Consider the following 18,801-nt stretch of genomic DNA (forward strand, 5'->3'; position numbering starts at 1 on the left):
AAATGGTGCCAGAGTTATGCATCTTGTGTCATATGCTGTGGGTGATGATGCTGAACAACTATTTTAAGTTTGAATCAAATCCATTCAGTAATAACAGAGGTAGAGTGAAAGTGCACCAAAACTTTAACCTGAAATTTTAAGTAAAAAGGGGGAATAATTCATGAAAAAATGATGCCATAGTTATGCACCTTGTGTCATATGATGTGGGTGATGATGTTGAACAACTATTTTAAGTTTGAATCAAATCCTTTCAGTAATAACAGAGATAGAGTGAAAGTGCATCAAAACTTTAACCTGAAAATCTAAGTGAAAAGGGGGGATAATTCTTGAAATATTGGTGCCAGAGTTATGGCCCTTATGTCAGATGATGTGGATGATGATGAGGAATAAGTATTTCAAGTTTGAATCAAATCCATCAAGTAATTACAGAGATAAGTTGAAAAAAGAGAAAGTGCACCAAAACTTTAACCAAGGTGGGGACGCGGAAAGACGCCGACGCCGACGCTGATGCCGGGGCGAGTAGGATAGCTCTCCTTATACTTCGTATAGTCGAGCTAATAAAAATAAAGTAGGAAAATGTTAGCATCGGGAAAAAAAATAAAAATAAAATGAAAAAAAAACACAAAAAATTTTATTTTGTAAAATGTGCCACTGGGTTAAAAAAAATTGTTGTTTCAGGCAAATGTAGATTCACAACACAGTCTAGATAAATCAGACAAGTTATTTTCCCAATTTGAAGCATTTTATTCCCACTTTCTTTATTAAAGCCTCCATGTTGTATGTTATAATATTATGTTGTAGAAACTATTAATACTTGAAATTTTTTGCATGTTGCTTGCCTGCTTTAAACATATATATAGCTTGCTAATAAATAGAGACTAAACAGGCCTGGCATTGTATTCTGTTTCTGGTGTTGGTGTGATTATATATAGTGTAGTGTAGTATTGTTGTCACATCCTATGCATATTGTGTTTCTGACCTTTTAACCCTTAGCACGCTAAGTTTCTAAAATGGACAGGTCCATCATTCAATTTGGGCAATACCATTTATCATTCGAAGGGGTGTTCACTCAAAATGTACTGACTGAATAGCGAACAGTGCAGACCATGATCAGTCTGCACGGATGTGCAGGCTGATCATGGTCTGCTCTGGTCGCAAAGGCAAAACTAATCGGTTGTACCATTGTAAGGGTTTAGGAAGACGGAAATAACTTTTCACTTTTTTCTTTTATGATTTCTCCATTTTTCATTTATGCTCCGACATGGCCATTTTTCACTATACATGCCAGACAGTCCCAAGCCTGTTTAGTGGGAGGGGTCTCTTAAAAGTTTCTGAACTCCATATCTGGCTACAACTTTGAAAGTAATTTGAGGTAGACTTTAAGATTTAAATTGCGAATTTTAAAAACAATCAGCAAAGGTACTACGTTCAAACTAACTTACATATTTTCACTTTGTACAGTTACCTTCAATACCATCATCATCATAATCATTACTATCATCACCATACTAATTGGTTCAGAACAGTGCATAAAGTAATAGAATTTAGAGAAAAGGACCACTAAATTGATTAGAAAACATCTTATTTAACAAAAAATATTTTATTGTTTTTTAAATTTATAGCAACAGTCAGCATTTTATTAAAATCTCCAGACTTACTGTTGTTCAGCTACAAAACGAAAATCCACTTAAAAAAATCTGAAGTACATTTTACTTTGAGTAGAATTATGTCAAATTACGTCATTCACCTTGCAATACCCAGCCAGTTAACATCAAAGAAAATCAATAAAGGAAAATTTTGCCGACACTCCTTTTGATGTCAGCTGCCATGTGCTGGTCGAAATGTGTCAAAGATATCAGTTTTTAATAGGTCAGGAGACAAATTGAATGTTTTTTTCTTCTAAAAATACTGTAAAAGGATTTATCATAGATGAAAATCCAAAGTAAGTAGCAAATTTATTACCGGTCGGAAAAAATGTATTAATTTAAACTGGATGTGAAATGTCATTTGCTAAAATATAGTTACTTGCTGACGCTTTGTGCTGAAATTATCGATATATTTTCCACAATTAAGTTACTTTGTCTTCCGACTTAGGAGCTTGTTTCACCAATTTAATCCAAGCCTTTTGTTGTCTGCAATTAATGCCTTCTAAACATGTCAGCTGATCTGGATAACAGTTTATATTTACGGACGTTCTCTATCAGACACAATACTTTCACACTGTCACGCCGGCAATTAGTTAAGGGGCGGAGCTAGTCACGTCATTCTAGTAAAGTTACCTCACGGTGTCCTTTGAGAATATCGGAAGTCCATTGCACACGCTGGGATATTTATTGTAGGTTAATAGACACTGTTTTATTTTCCACCACGGAAAGTAGATGCAAGCGTCGGAGAAAATAAAAATAAAATCGCAATTTTGAATTTTATTTTTATTTGGATTTTGGAGAATTAGGACCCGGCGCTCCCGTAACCCAAGTTATTAAAAAACTCTGGCCTTAATGATTTTGACTATTTTCTGCTTAATTTGGCCAAAATAGCCTGCCGGGGAAATATGGGGATAATATTTGTACTAGGTTTTACATGCCTAATTTTAGTCATTATAGACAATTATGCATGTAGATGTGTTCTGCCTTTTTTTATTTGTGTACTGACTGAGAATCAAGGTTAAAACGGAAATATGTAGCAAAAATCATAGGTACCCAGGACTGATCATGAATTATCTGCCTTTGAAAGTTGGAAAATACTAAGAAGACTTTCAAGGGCAGATAATTCATGATCAAGCCTGGGTACCTATGATTTTTGATACATATTTCTGTTTTAAACTTGATTCTCAGTCAGTACATGTATACAAAGTTTAAAAAAATTCTGCCCACAGGAAAGTTTTTGCCCTATATACATATTGGCAACTGTACCATTTACCCTTAACCCTTATCATGCTGAACACGATTCGTTTTGCCTTTGCGACCAGTGCAGCTCATGATCAGCCTGCACATCCGTGCAGTCTGATCATGATCTGCACTGTTCGCTATTCAGCCAGTATCTTTTTAGTAAACACACCTTTTATAAGGTAATGGTACTGTCCAAACTGGAAGACTGACATGTTCATTATAGAAATTTAGCAGGGTAAGGGTTAAGTAATGTTCATACCGCTTGCACAAGCCACTGGGGCTGCTGTTTTTGTTGGACATTTATGGTTTACCGGACATTGCGTGCAGGTCGCAGCACCACTGAGTGCATAGTAACCGGAACTACATTCTGTTTCTGGGTTTCTGAAAATAAAACAACAAATTAATTTACACAGGTTGGACTTGATGTTTGAAGAAGTTTGAAATTATTATCTGGAAATAAGTTTTTACAAAGTATTTTTTTCTAGCAACAAAATACACAAAACAAATTATATAAGATAACAAATTAGTTCACTTACGCCGGGTTCGTGCATTCATATCCAGCAGGGCAAACTTCACAGATTTTGTTATCCGAGTCAGGGATTTTATCTGAATAATAAATAAATGTACATGCTCTAATGAAGGTAACTTTTGGTCTTCCCTTCTTCAACTAAGAAATAAGACTTTCAGCTAACTGGTCTTTGAGATATCACAGCACCTCAGCATGACTTTTACGACTGCAACATTATCAACATGAAAGTGCTGAAATAAAACCAACGGCTGTGGCATGAATAGAATGGTTTGGTAATGACATTATCCTAATATACTGCCTGCAGATTAAGTGGAATAATTTGCCACAGTTTCAACAGAATTATATGTCTCCAATATAACAACATAACAAAATGGTCCGACAGCAACATGAACCAAATTGCACAAATGTAACACAACCCTGATGAGAAGGCATAAACATAAATATGATAATCTTGTTACAGCATGGCAACCTGGCAGCAACATCACTAGAAACCTCTTGATTCTTTTCCCTATTTTATCAGAACTGCGACCATTCATAAAATCTGAAAACATATATCCCTGAATTAGACCAGAAATTGAAGGCAGCAAGCAGACAGTTGTACTTACCATTAGCACAGAGTGTGCAGCTCGATGATCCAGTGGCAGCAATATAACCGGCAGCACATGCTGTAGGTGATGACATTCCAGTTGTTGGACATTCATGACCTTCATCACACTGTGTGCATGATGAAGCACCTGCAGAAATCAACAAGTCTTAGTTATTTCAGGGTTTCTTTTGCTCTATACTGTATACTATCCGTGAGCAAAACAAATTCACGACACTGCCAAAAACAGCTAAATTTGTCGGGACTGAAATTTGTGGATGTCAATGTAAAAAGATTATAACATTTTTGGCAACTGAATTTTGAATTGAAGTTTCTGCATTCCGACTGGCATAATGGTTTCTTTGCATACATTTTTATGTTACTTCAGTCATCCAAAACAGCTTGAGGTGGGTATCAATTATCAATTTGGTACTTTTACCAGAACAGAACATATACTTTATTCGATTTGTACAGAGTACATGTTAAATATAATAACAAATACTGTTTCAGCTTTTGCCCCTAAACATGTTTAGTTGTTCAAGCATCAATAAAATGGCAGATGAAAGGACTACTTTTGTAATTACTGACAAAATGTATGTTCAAGATGTAATGCATCTTACTTATGGACATCTACAGAATTTTTTTTTTTTCGAAGAAAATATGTTTAAAGTAATGCAAGTCCATGTAGTGTAATTGTGTCCTAAATGAGTTTGAAACATAGTTGCAGAAAATCGCTTTAACACAAATAATTTATTACACGGGTATTTTTTGTTCTCTTTAATCCATCAGTCAAATCCTGCTCTCAAACAGTAAAAGAGAGAGTTTGGAAAAGCTCCATGGAATGGGAATAAAATAAATCAATGGGAAAATCAGAATGATACTAATACCATTTACTACGAAAATAAACAAAAAAGATCTTTTACATTTGGCTATCATAAAAAAAAAACTACAGTTGTTTGCAGTAACACTACCGACCCTTAAAAATCACTGCAACCTATCTTTTTTTCTGTCAAGTCAGATGATTTTTTTTTTCGCTGCATGATTGTTTGCAAAAAGAAAAATCCCTACATATCTATCAACACAAGAAACTTTGGATTGCGTTACCACAAACAAACTATTGTTTAATCACGGCCTTACCTGCAGAACTACTATACTGTCCAGCAGGGCATGGTGTACATGCTTCTTCTCCTAAAAGACTGTAGTATCCGGCTGAACACTGTATTGGAGTTGTTCCACTGGGACATTCAGAACCAGCCGGGCATTGTGTTGTACAACTTGAAGCACCTGTAACACATTATGTATATTATGTATAAACTTAACTGAAATTAAAGCACCGATCAATTAGGAAAATCAATGTAACTTTTGTTACCGAAATAGAGGGACTACAGAAATGACTGCTGATCACACGAGTATTTTCTTCTGATGAAATATAGTAGAACTTAGTTCTCTCAAACTCAGATAATCAAAACACCACACTTTTCTCAAACTGATCATGGCAATTAATACCTTTATAAAGTATATAATCAATGGCTCAAACTACCATTAGCTTGAACAAATTTTGTCTGTGTGTGGCCTGTCGAGTTTGAGATAAGTTTGACTGTGTTGTTGATCTTACAAACTTTATCAAGGTGTCTTTACTTACCATTGCTTGGAGTGTAGTACCCCGAGGTACAAGCTACTGGGGATGTAGCCTGGTTTCCGGTGCAGTAGGAACCAAGTGGACAGTTAGTACAGGAAGTGGCACCAGCTCCAGAGTATGTTCCGGCCAAACAGTTGGTTGGTGAAGATGTACCAGGGTTTGCGCAAGCTGTGCCTTGAGGGCACTGGATACAACCAGAAGCTCCGGCGGAACTGTACTGACCAGCAGCACAATCCTATGACAAAAAAAATAGTTAATTGTACTTGACTTATGTGCTTCTATGAATTTATTCCATATATTACCAAATAAAAGTCAATTGCAATTTTTTATATTTTGTCCCTCAACACAGCGAAAATCCATCATGGAAATAACCTTAGTAATATGAAACTCTGAACTGATAAATTAAATGAATTAAGAATAACTAAAGATTTGGCATAAGTTTCAAGTTTTACCTACCGTAGTCTTCAAAGAGAATTCATAGTTGTATGAATATGTGTATGTGCACTTGTGGAGATATAAGTATGTGAGTTTGTATGGGGACATGTAGATTTACATTCTTTGTTTTAGTCTCATATTTCAAAACACGGCAAGTTATTTATGTGATATAGCAGTGCACATTCAACTTAACTTGTAAAACTATAAGTTTTTTTTTTAAAAAACATGTACATTAACTTATACCAAGCAAGTTCTTTAAAATGATCGGACAATGTTTAGCAGCCACTTAACATTATGAGTAAGGATTTACTATACATAACATGATATGCATATATATGAAACTACAACCTGTCTAATATCAGCATAATTGCTGTGTTATTGAATATAACCATGCAAAGCAAGAAAAATACTTAATAAATTTGTTTTCATATTTAATCATCCTTTGTAGATTTATCAACCGTGTTCTCGGAGACTACAGAAGGAGGTCCAGGGAAAATGACGCAAATTCAAGTGTCAGAAAAAAAACAGACAGCACAAAAAAATTGACTTGGAAGACGAATGTTTAATAAAATCCTACATAGAACAGATATAATGTTGCATGAACTGCACATTTATAAATAAATTATCATTCTATTAACACAAACAGTTACTGTACCAGACAGTCTGCTGACAAAGATGATCCTGTATTACTGTTGTATGTCCCGGCAGCGCAGTCTTGTGCTGCATTGCTTCCTCCTGGACAACTGAAATTGAAGAAAATAATAACATTTATCTTCAGTAATCAAAACATTTTAATCTATGTAAAGTTTCATTTTAAATCAATCATTTTTCATATGAAAGTATAACATATGTGACCGAGGCACTAGAAAAAGGAAGTTTAGACTAATATATCAAGTAAGCGAATAAATCATCAGAGTTCTAGCTATATATTACAGTCTATTTATAAATACCTTCACAAACACAAAACAGAGCACAGATAAATTACAATCTTCTCCAGCGGTGGGCTAGACTAAAGAATAGGATACTAATAAATTATTATGCTTGCATGTGTACACAAACTGTGGACAGACAACCATGGCCTGACATCTGTGCCATTCGCCAATGAGCCTAATGTTACAAATTCAGAGAACTGGCTACAGACTTTTGAAAGTGGTGACAAGAATTCTATTAAAATATGGCCAAATTTTAGCCATTCAGCTTCAATTTGGCAGTTTCTCTCAAAAAGTGGTTACAACTTCCCGAGGCCCGGTGGAGGCCCTAGACAACAAATGTAATTCTACTGGGAACACAAACTGAACTGACAATGAATTATGTAATTCTACTGAGTACACAAACTTTTGACAGACATCAAATTATGTAATTCTTTGTAATTCTACTGGGAACATAAACTGTGAATAGACAATGATTTATGTAATTCTAATGGGTACACATTAACTTTGGACAGACATCAAAATATGTAATTCTACTGGGAACACGAACTCTGAACAGACAATGAATTATGTAATTCTACTGGGAACACAAACTGTGAACAGAAATTGAATTATGTAATTCTCTGTAATTCTACTGGGAACACAAACTGTGAACAGACAATGATTTATGTAATTCTAATGGGTACACATTTAATACCTTTGGAAAGATATCAAACTATAATGTAATTCTACTGTGAACACAAACTGTGAACAGACAAAGAATTATGTAGTTCTACTTACACAGACTTTGGACAGACAACAGATTATGATTGTAATTCTACTATGAACACAAACTGTGAACAGACAAAAACTATGTAATTCTACTGGATACAAAAGCTGTGAACAGACAAAAACTATATAATTCTACTGGGTCCATTGACTTTGGACAAACAAAGAATTATGTGGTACTTCTGGGAACACAAACTGTAAACAGACAATGAATTTATTATGTAGTTTTACTGCAAACCGTGAAAAGACACAGAACTATGTAATTTTACTGGGTACACTATGGACAAACAAACAATTATGTTACTCTACTTGCCTAGTGTATATAAACAGTGGGCAATCAAATGAATAAGATAGCTCATATAATTGTGGACATACAAATGAAATACACAAACTAAGGAGAGATGGACAAATAGCCCAATTCTGCAATATGCACAACCTAAGGACATAGTATTCAGTGGCATTGTACAAAACTGATGCTTGGTTGGTTAATAATAAATAGAGGGCATACAGAAAAGTGCAATTAATAAAACAAAGTACTTTAACTCAATTTTTTTTTAAATTATTTAAATTAAAGTAACAACCTTTCAGTGGGGGTAATGTAGGCATAATCAGACCAAAGAACAAATTCTATTCATTATTGACCTTTGAAATAAAAAAATGTTCAAAAATATCCCTAAGAAGAATTATCAGCACACTTATAAAAATTAACAATTTATATAATTATACAATATCTGTTAACATTTTTTTCATGTTTGAGGTCACCAATTTAGACTGTTTCAATGTAAACGATCATAAAGATACCTTGAAAATTGGAGACCAACAAAAGAAGTGACTTTAATTACGCACATTTCAAGTACGCTTCAAACAATACATGTACTAAATTCTATCATATTATCATCAGGGTTTTAAACAACCTGGCACGCTATCAAATCTACCTAATCAATAATTGATCACAGAGGTAAAGTCTTGTGAAATATTTAAATCTTCCGCATATGATAAGAGAAAAGTGGATGACAAAAACCTATCAACTTAAAATGAATACAACCTTTTAAACATTACATCTTTAACCAACCTCTAAGACATTAGGCAGGAATTTTAGACATTTCATTTTGGTAGCCATTTTTAACCTTTGCCCTGCTAAATTTCTACAATGGACTGGACTCCATCATTCAATTTAAGCGGTACCACTTGTTTATCAAAGGGGTGTTCACTGAAAATTTACAGATTGAATAGCAAACAGCGCAGACCGTGATCAGCCTGAACAGATCTTGGTCTGCACTGGTCCCAAAAGCAAAGTCACCTGCCACCAGCAGGCTAAAGCAGTTACAGCTCATCAGCTGACCTCGGTGAAACATCAGCTAACTATCCCCAGAAAAATGTCATTACTATTAGACCTAAGTGTATATTATTAAATTAATTAGAATAATTTGCCCAGTTAAAACTCTAATCCTGAATAGTTTGTTTTTTTGTTTGTTGGATTTAACATCGCACCGACACATGATAGGTCATATGGTGACTTTCCAGCTTTAATGGTGGAGAAAGACCCCAAGTGCCCCTCCGTGCATTATTTCATCACAGGCACCTGGGTAGAACCACCGACCTTCCGTAAGCCAACTGGATGGCTTCCTCACATGAAGAATTCAACACCCCGAGTGAGGCTCGAACCCACATCGAAGAGGGGCAAGTGATTTGAAGTCAGCGACCTTAACCACTCCGCCACAGAGGCCCCTAAATAGTTTATGGGTTCCAGATGAACAGCGGAAAAAAGAACGAAGGTGCTCCTCTGGCCATTATACTTTTGACAAAGATGATGGGTTTGATACTAATTTTGATAAAATGTTACAGGTAGATAGTAGAGACATAATGACAAAGCAACATCAATGTCTAAAAAAGAACCATATCTAAAATACTTCAACTGATAAATTAATTATCATCAGATTATGTATACATACATCACAGGAAATTGATATTCAATCAAAAAATAACACAGATCCATGTATCTTTCAAAAAATGACCCCCATTATAAAAAAAATCTTTTTCAAGGGAGATCATTTTTCGGAAAATACATGTATATTTTTTATTTTCACATTGCATTATGAAGTTTTTGTGCATGTATAAAGAGAAAATACATTGAACGATCCAATTCTATAGCCTTCGGTAAAATCTTGTAAAACTTTTTCAAAAATGTACTATTTTTTGTCCCGTGATCATGCTATTAATTGATATGGCTTAATGCCAGATTTTCTATTATCAACAGACAAAAAGCTGCTATTTTCGAACATTAAAATATAGGAGACTTATGTGACAAACAGGCCCGCGCTAATAAAAGATAATCCAAACAGATAGGCTTGTGAAGGTTTGCAATTAATCCATTATATATACCTCTATTATCCAAAACATGTTGAAATAAACATATTTTTGTTAGAGTTTAAAGTAAGAATTAAACTGATTACGAAAGTCTTATGAAACCAAGAAAAATCTAGAGAAATCTTAAATCAACAAAGAATTTACAGTTTTTGAAAGAATTTGAAAGTGTTTTCAGAAATTTACATAAAAAAACTTACAACTCATGTCATTCTCTTATGAAATATCATAGGTTTATACAAATGTCCCTAAACTGGAAAAATCTAAATTCTGTGTTTTGTTATCATCAATTCTACATTATTTTACTTCTGTAATCCGTGGTTGTTTTTTTTAAAACTTTTTTTTATGTACTTGGTATTTCTGTCCATGCATGCAACCTTCACAGAGCCAATACAACTGATGTGGTGCTTATGAAGACATCTGACTGTCAGCAATATGATATGACAGAAGTATAAAGCAGGAATGGACTCTTTACCATATTGAGGACATTAGTTAAAATCCCAGAAAGCACTGTCTTTAACTGTAGTCTCTACAATCCCTCACTTACGGCACATTATCAATACTTGTCAGAAGTCCAAAGAGCTATGTGCCATCAAACATAGTGGGATGTCACTGTGGGGTAGGGGATGGTGGAGATGGGGTGGGGGGGAGGGCACCATTGGCCTGGCTTTCCATAAAGCCGGCTGGATATTTCTTCAAATGGCAACGCCCACAGGGGTTCAAACCCAAAGAGGTAAGTGGTAAGTGATATGATTTCAGCTACCTTGACCACTCAGTTAGTTAAGATAAATTTCAAGCAAACTAAAATTTAATCAGAGCTTTAACCTCTCTTAAGGGCCTATTCCCATAACAAAATATACTTATTTTTTCATAATTTGTCCCAACATTTTATCTAAATTAATCATTTTTTTCAAATCGAAGTATTTGATACAAACAAAGAAAATATTATGTAAAATATATATCATTCATAGTGCTTATGATTATTAAAATCAGGCAAATTAAGACCTTATCTGACATATTTTAAAGATACATGAATTTTTCCGCTTGATAAAGGCTAGGACTGCCATTTCAATTAAAAAAAAACAGCTCAGAAGAAAGTAATTTAAGGTTGTGATATTGTGAGGTAAACTTTTACATTTTATAAATATTATATATCTAAATCAGAATTCACTTTTCAACAAGAAAGTAAATAGTTCAATTTATGGCAATACTATGAAATTTATCATACAACTAAGTTTTATTACTTTATAACCTCTCATTTCTTATATATATAAATTAGAATTTTCAATACTACATTTTGTAACCTGAGAAGACGCACCTTATAATAAATACTTTATAATATGTATGTACAAAATGTTATGAAAGTCTTAAGAAAGATTTGGCAGAAATTTCCATAAAATAACAAATGCTATATATTGGTTAACAATTTCAACAATAGATTCTAAAATGTATTAAAGCCCATGTAGGGTACTACCTCAATATTTGCATTTTATATAATACAGTAAACTTTACCCTCATTTTTAAAGCTTTAATGTCAACAAAATTTGTTTGAAGTACTCTACAGGTTTATTTAATTTCACCAGGTTTTTATTTCAAAATTAATTTGTTTAAAGTACAATGCTTCCAAAATTCCTTTTAAATACCTGGTTCATACTTTCTTCAAATTTGGATAGCACCAAAAACTGTAAAAGAAAGATATTTACAGGGCTTTTGCAAAACAGAGTCAGGAAGAATGTCAGGTCTTGTGGCAATACTTTAAATTAAGTTACAAATTGAGATTCTACAAAAAAAGTAAAAAAAAAAAAAAGTAATCAAGAGCAATAAATTATTTTCAATTAAATATTTCCATCAAAATAAATCTTTTGGCATCAATTTTTTTCTTTTTAATCTTTGCGAGGTGAATGATATATTATTTATTTTATACTCTTCTGTGAAATATTGAAATTTATCAGTGAAATAAAATTGATATTTTCACTGTTTCAAACAGTGAAAATATCATTTTTATTTTTCACTGGTACGGAACTACATTTGAATGCGAATGATATGATTTATAAATGATTTGAAATTCCTTGCAAACTATTCTTCAGTAAGGTAAAGTGTAAAGAATAATAAAAGGATCATAATATTTACATTTATCATAATAAATGTCAAGAAATCAGAAAACGTATAGAACTATTTATAGTTTTTCTACAAAGACATCCTGACGTCACGAATTATCACGTTATGATGCGATGCACGCGACGTTGCGCGGGCAAACTGAAAATATTTGGTTAAAACCATTAAAATGCATAAATAAATAGAAATTTATTTGTTTCAGTGCAAGATAGAAATATATTTCACTCGTGAACACCATATTTACATTTTCACTCGTGGCTGCGCACTCGTGAAAATATTGCATTATAGTATTCACTCGGTGAAATATATTTCGATCTTACACTAAAACAAACAAATATCCTCTATTTATTTTATGCTTTTCAATGAAATACTGAAATTTGTCGGTGAAATAAAATTGATATTTTCACTGTTTCAAACAGTCAAAATATCATTTTTTTTCACGGTACGGAACTAACTTGAATGCGAAAGATATGATTATAGATAATGGAAAATTTCATGAAAATATATTCAGTAAAGACATAGATATAAATAATATTTACGGATCATGAAGTATACTTCCATCATTAAATAATCTAAAAGAAGTTGGAACGTCATAGGACTATTTGAAAGTTATACGCTTAGAATCGTGACGTCATGAAATTATGACGTCTGATGCGATGCCGTGACGCTGCGCGGGTAAAATTGACATAAATTGTTTAAAACCATTGAAAATACATAAATAAAAGAAAAATCTGTTTGTTTCAATGTAAGATTGAAATATATTTCACTCGTGAACACAATAATTTACATTTTCACTCGTGGCTGCGCCACTCGTGAAAATATTTAATTATAGTGTTCACTTGGTGAAATATATTTCGATCTTACACTGAAACAAACAAATATCCTCTATATAATTATATTAAATTATTTCCTAATTAGGGAAAATGGGTACAAGTATAGCCCACAAAGCCTGAAATGAGGGTCTTTTAATTAGCTAAAGGAATTAGTATACACTAAACTAACCAAATTTAAAAGTACAAACTACTTTGCTATGGAATGTTCAGAAAATCAATTTTCTAAAACAGAAAATATAATTTTCTACTGCTACAAGTCACATCACTTCAAAAGCCAAACTTTCAAAAGCAACATTCTTTTATGATACAATGTATCCGTTTGTCTATTGATCAAGGTGTTAAAACTTATTAAAAATGTATAAAGTAGTTTGTAAACATAAGTTCATCTATTATCTGGTGATCTATTGATTTTTGCTCCGTGATATATAATATAATGATATCTTTAACAAACAACTTTCACTTCAATTCTCATAATTTCTACAAACTGACATCTTCCCCATCCACTTCTTGATCAGTTTCCCTTTACTAAACAACAATAAATCTGCATCGGCAATTTGCAATACTTCAAAATGAGATGAAAACAAAATAAAGGAAATTTCCATAGCAGTTATAGCCAATTTACACGGACATGAACATTTCGGGATTTTCAACATAGTTGTTTCATTATAGTAGCATAGAATTTTCCTTTGTCAAATATAATGAATGGTAGATGCTAAAAAGCTACAGGTGGAATCATGTGAAAGACGAGTTTCTAAATCATATTATTTAACTCTACTGAAAAAAAATAATAAAGACTATCCTAAAATGTCTGTTATACTGGTACAATTAATATGCAGTCTATAATAGCAAACACCACTTCTGAGCACTAAAATCTGTTTTTGAGAAGTACAATTATATTATTATAAGTCTAATAAGAAATAAATATATCAGAAGGAAAATATCTGTCCCTGTAAAGACGTGCCTGTTCTTTGCTGAGAAATGCCTAAACTTAAATATAAAGAAGTGTCTGTTATTTGTAGAATGTTTTTTTCTTTGTAGATGTGCCTGTTCTTTGTAGAGGTGTCCATTCTTTCTTTGTAGACACGTGTCTGCTCTTTGTGCAGAAGAGTCTGTTCTTTGTATAGAGGCGTCTGTTCTTTAGTTTGTTTATTTGCTTTGTTGGGTTTAAAGTCATAATTATAGGTCATACCACGACTTTCCAACTTTAATGGAGGAGGAAGACCCCAGGTGCCCCTCCGTGCATTATTTCATGATCACGAACGGGCACCTGGGTAGAACCTCTGACCTTCAGTAAGCCAGCTGGATGGCTTTCTCCCATGAAGAATTCAATGTCCCCAGTGAGGCTCGAACCTACATCAGTGAGGGGCAAGTGATTCGAAGTCAACGACCTTAACCACCCAGCCATGGCTACCTTGAGTTATTTATAGAGACGTGTCTGTTCCTTGTAGACATGTTTGTTCTTTGTAGTGAGAAGTGTTTGTTCTTTGTAGAGAAGTGTCTGTTCTTTGCAGAGGTGCCTGTCTTTGTAGAGAGTTATTGTTCTTTGCAAAGAGATGTTTGGTGTTTTTTTAGAGATGTATTTGTCCCTTGAAAGTGTTGTTAATACAGGTTATACGGTACTTACTATTTTCCTTGTGGGCATATCTGGCATGTTCCAGAATCAAAGTAATATCCAGCACTGCAGCTTGATGCACAATCTGTAGCGCAATTGCATTGTCCTGAAAAATACAGTGATTTGCCTGTGAATACATTCTTCATTACATGTTACTGAAAATAGTTATTTTTGTTAATTCACTGAAATGCATTGTTACAAGTTACAACATGCAAAAAACATCTGAGTATTACATAACACAACATAAGCCTACTATTAAACAAAATTAGGTCTGATTTATACTTTGTAGAAATATTCAATTATTGCATATAGATCTATGCACTTAGAAATTTCTAAGCATAATTTCGTATTTAGATCCTAAAATGACAGTCACAATTAAGTTACTAATTTAGATATAAACGTCTGAATCCAAAAAGATATCTAGAAAAAAAAACCTAGAGGACTGAGCAGGTGTCTGCTTAATGGACACTTAAAATGCATGCAGAGCTTCCGTACACATCAACACTTCCTTTCTTGTATCTGAAGTGTCCATCCTCTGATGAGTTTGAACGAAAATTCCACTTGCACAGCAAGTACACTGGGCCGATACATTAAAGCAGTGACAGATCCAGGATTTGCTTTGGGTGGGGGACCAGAATTTTATGGGATTGGGCATGTCCAAATAGAAAACTTCTGACAAGTGCACCTTAAATTGTGTAATCTGACATGTATGTTATATAGTTTGCCCTTGAAACTTTTAACACAATCACACCTTTTCAGAAAAAAGCAATCTGACCAAGCTGATAGCTTTTTAATCAGTCTACTGTAAAGTCCCTCTATTTCAACAACAATAAATATTTTTGATTTCAAGTTTTGAAATGAAAGCATGCCAAATGTATTGTCTAAAACAACTGATTTCTCAACTGAAGGCTATCAAAAAGAGTGATTTGTATGTTTGTGCATTGGGGAGGGGAGTGCAAGCCAGATATTCCCCTTTCAATCTTCCCTCGCTAAGGGCTCTCTTTGGCATAATATACAAGAAGACAAAAGTTTTTCCTGTCTACAGTATATATGTGTATACTTTAGGTGAACTATCAAAATGCATGCAAATTCGAAACAGGTTCTTTTTCAATGAAATCATGTATCACTGAGTCTGTGATAAGCACATTAAATGCCTAACCACTTTTTCTTAAGAAGTACATGTAATTACAGTGCATTGAAGGAAGTGTTGGTAAACTGGATCTCATTTGACTGTCATAAGATTTAGAAGATTTCCCTCTACATTTTATGAGAATTTCAGATATTATCAGTTATTTCCTACATACTTGGGTGAACCTACATTTGACCATTAAAACATTTTAACTGCAAGCATATGTTGACAGAAAGTCTAGCCAAGGTCGGGATCTGACTTCTGAACGGTTTGCAAATTCAACCAAAATCTAACGTTGGGATCCGACGTCTATATAACGTCTAGCTGACGTCAAATGTTTACTGGGTAACTGATAGTGAAAAGACTAGAAAATGTGATACATGTATATTAATTAGATATATCAATTCATTCTTTAATATGAACTTAGGTGCTACCTAGAAGGCAGAGCTCCCTTGAAAAAACACAAGTGCCGCTTGAAAATTAAAGGAGTTCTGCTGGAATTATTATTATTATAGAGAAGAGCATTATGTGCTTTTCACAGTTCAATGCCTGTATATTTTGTTCCCGAAACCTTTTTAAAGAATAAGTTTTATCTACAGACAGTATATTGGAACCTGACATCACTAACAAAACACTTGTTAAATTTCACATCAATGACTTTAATTTTTACAATGCTTTCAAAACTCATAAAAAAACTGAAATAAAAAAGAAATTTTTAAAAAATGGCTCTCGGTGAGGATCGAACTCCCGACCTTTGGTTTTCAATGCGAACTCGGTAACCACTACACCAATGTGGAAATATGACAAATATAAGTATACATCATAAATTTCAGTTATGGCAGCGTGATGAAAATCGTTTTCCATTGAAAATATTGTATTTTATCTTTTTTTTCTTCGTAGAAAATGTATTTAGCACTAAATTCTTATTATCAAACGCTCATTTACATTTTTATTCAACGTTCAAAGTAGTGAGCGAAACGCTTTTGTCAACCGTAAACAGCAAGCGTCTACTGACGTCTTACTGATTAATTACTATGAGCATTGTGTACAGGAAAAAACCCGAACAACACCGATTCCACAACAGTACCACGAATTTTCAACTCGATAGTAATTCTATACACAGTTTTATTCATTTTCTTTTTCACACGTTTAACTGTAATGTGACGCTGTCGGCGCCGCTTAGTGGCGCCGGTAGCTCTGCTATACTCTATATACATAGAATAACATATGACATACAGTACTGCTGTTGATGATGTGTAGAATGAGCAATGTGCCCCACCTGAATACCACACAGAAAGTTACCGAAAGGAAAAATTGTCCATTAAAACATCTGAAAAGGAACTGTTATAATTCCGCTGAAGTGACTACAGACAACTGTGTTTCTCACTGCGATAGGAATACCATAATTTCATAACTGAAATTTAAAATAATGCAAATATGTTACCATCAACTAATTTCAGTTGTGGCCAAGTTTTACTCACCGTAAACAGTTTGTACTGTAAAGTGTGACCAGCACACTAACAGTATGGTCAAGTATCCAAGGTAGTCCTTCATAGAACTGCTGCTAGCACGGCCCGCGTGCATTGCAGATATTTCTCACATATGTATCAAGTCAAATATAAATGTAAAATAGTCTAAAGTTTTGAAAAAAGTATATATTTATTTCCAATTTCACGCAATATAAAATAAGTTCAAGTAGAGGAAGCACAAGAAAATCACAAATCGAAAATATGTTACAAAATAAACGAAATAAAACTTCAATGCATCGAAAATGGACAAATTTGATTCAAAGTTACATCCTTCTGTGTTGTGTTACGAAACAATTTTAGCATATTTCTTCTCAAATCAAATACGTCCACCTCTGCGCTACTTCACGTTTCAACTGACGCTAATGTAAACAATCAACTTCCTGTTACATTTAGACTGCTTCTATAAAATTCTCCTTTCAATAAGATCAGTGCGAGAGTTGTTGAAAAAATCAATACCAGTCTGTATATATTTTATTCGGAAAACTTTGTAAATATCGTAGAAGAATTTGCTACTTGGCAACATGACAACAACAGGTGCTTTGGTCGTAAGACACCAAAATGGATAGAGGTTGCACGAGAGTAAATATATTGGCTAATTGGCTTGTGATAATGTAAATTCACAAACCAACACACTCTTGTCAAAACATATTTCGCTTTAATAAACTTCTTCAGTTGACAATATATGAAATACACAATGGAATACGGAAAGGACGTCAACGTGCCGAAAGGACGTCGACGTTTAGACGCTACAAATAGCTCATAAATGTACATCATGAAATAATAGTCTTTGTTCAAATACTATACATTATTACTCAATTCTTCAATCTAAATAGTTGTAGACGTTGTTATTTAGATAATACACATTTAATCATCATTAATTAACTGGATCAAATGATACACGAACTTCCACAGGGACTTGCATGGCCAGTAAATAATATTAAAAGAAGTGGGTGGAAAAAGCAGTTAATTACATGTATTGATGATTCAAGTATAAACGTTTTAAAAGTAACAGAGATTATTCTTTACAAGCTTAATTACTTGATCACAATGCCATGATAAAGCCAAACTTTGTTTTATATATCAAGAAATTACAATAAATTTTTAACAAAATAGTGCATTCTAATCTGCTTGTATCTGTTAAAACACGTTTACACTTAAATGACGTCACGTTAACGTGCAATGACGTTGAGCGTATTTGTTGTTGTGAATTTCTGCTTTATCTTCCAAGATCCAGATGATGTGAAATTAGGTCCATGTAGACCACCAACTCACCGCTGCTGTTTGTTTTACCTTTTCCATAACAAGGTTTATCCCAATGAATTTGAATATCTAGACTTCTGGAGTTTTATTGATAGGATTTCAGACTCCTGTGGTTTATCCTACATTGATTCCACTTAAGAGTGTTAAAATTGCATAATTTTGTATCACTCAACAGTTTTGACTAAACT

At 33.6% G+C, this 18,801-nt stretch overlaps 1 protein-coding gene across 6 annotated transcripts in view; it reads right to left on the reverse strand.

Annotated features, from left to right (window-relative positions):
- Positions 1–17,710, reverse strand: part of LOC123538081 (uncharacterized) — a 175,751-nt gene extending 158,041 nt beyond the window's left edge. For 5 of the 6 annotated variants that reach the window (XM_053530446.1, XM_053530443.1, XM_053530441.1 and 2 more), the window contains exons 1-8: positions 17,306–17,710; positions 14,708–14,801; positions 6,730–6,817; positions 5,643–5,874; positions 5,138–5,284; positions 4,023–4,151; positions 3,425–3,494; positions 3,148–3,269 (exon numbers count right to left, since the gene is read on the reverse strand). In XM_053530446.1, the coding sequence (XP_053386421.1) occupies positions 3,148–3,269; positions 3,425–3,494; positions 4,023–4,151; positions 5,138–5,284; positions 5,643–5,874; positions 6,730–6,817; positions 14,708–14,801; positions 17,306–17,408 (985 nt within the window). In that variant the 5' untranslated portion in view covers positions 17,409–17,710. The remainder of the gene's footprint in view (positions 1–3,147; positions 3,270–3,424; positions 3,495–4,022; positions 4,152–5,137; positions 5,285–5,642; positions 5,875–6,729; positions 6,818–14,707; positions 14,802–17,305) is intronic. The other variant, XM_053530445.1, reaches the window with a different exon arrangement.
- Positions 17,711–18,801: the final 1,091 nt, after the last annotated feature.

Source organism: Mercenaria mercenaria, chromosome 18, assembly GCF_021730395.1.
Source record: "Mercenaria mercenaria strain notata chromosome 18, MADL_Memer_1, whole genome shotgun sequence".
Lineage (NCBI taxonomy): Eukaryota > Metazoa > Mollusca > Bivalvia > Venerida > Veneridae > Mercenaria > Mercenaria mercenaria.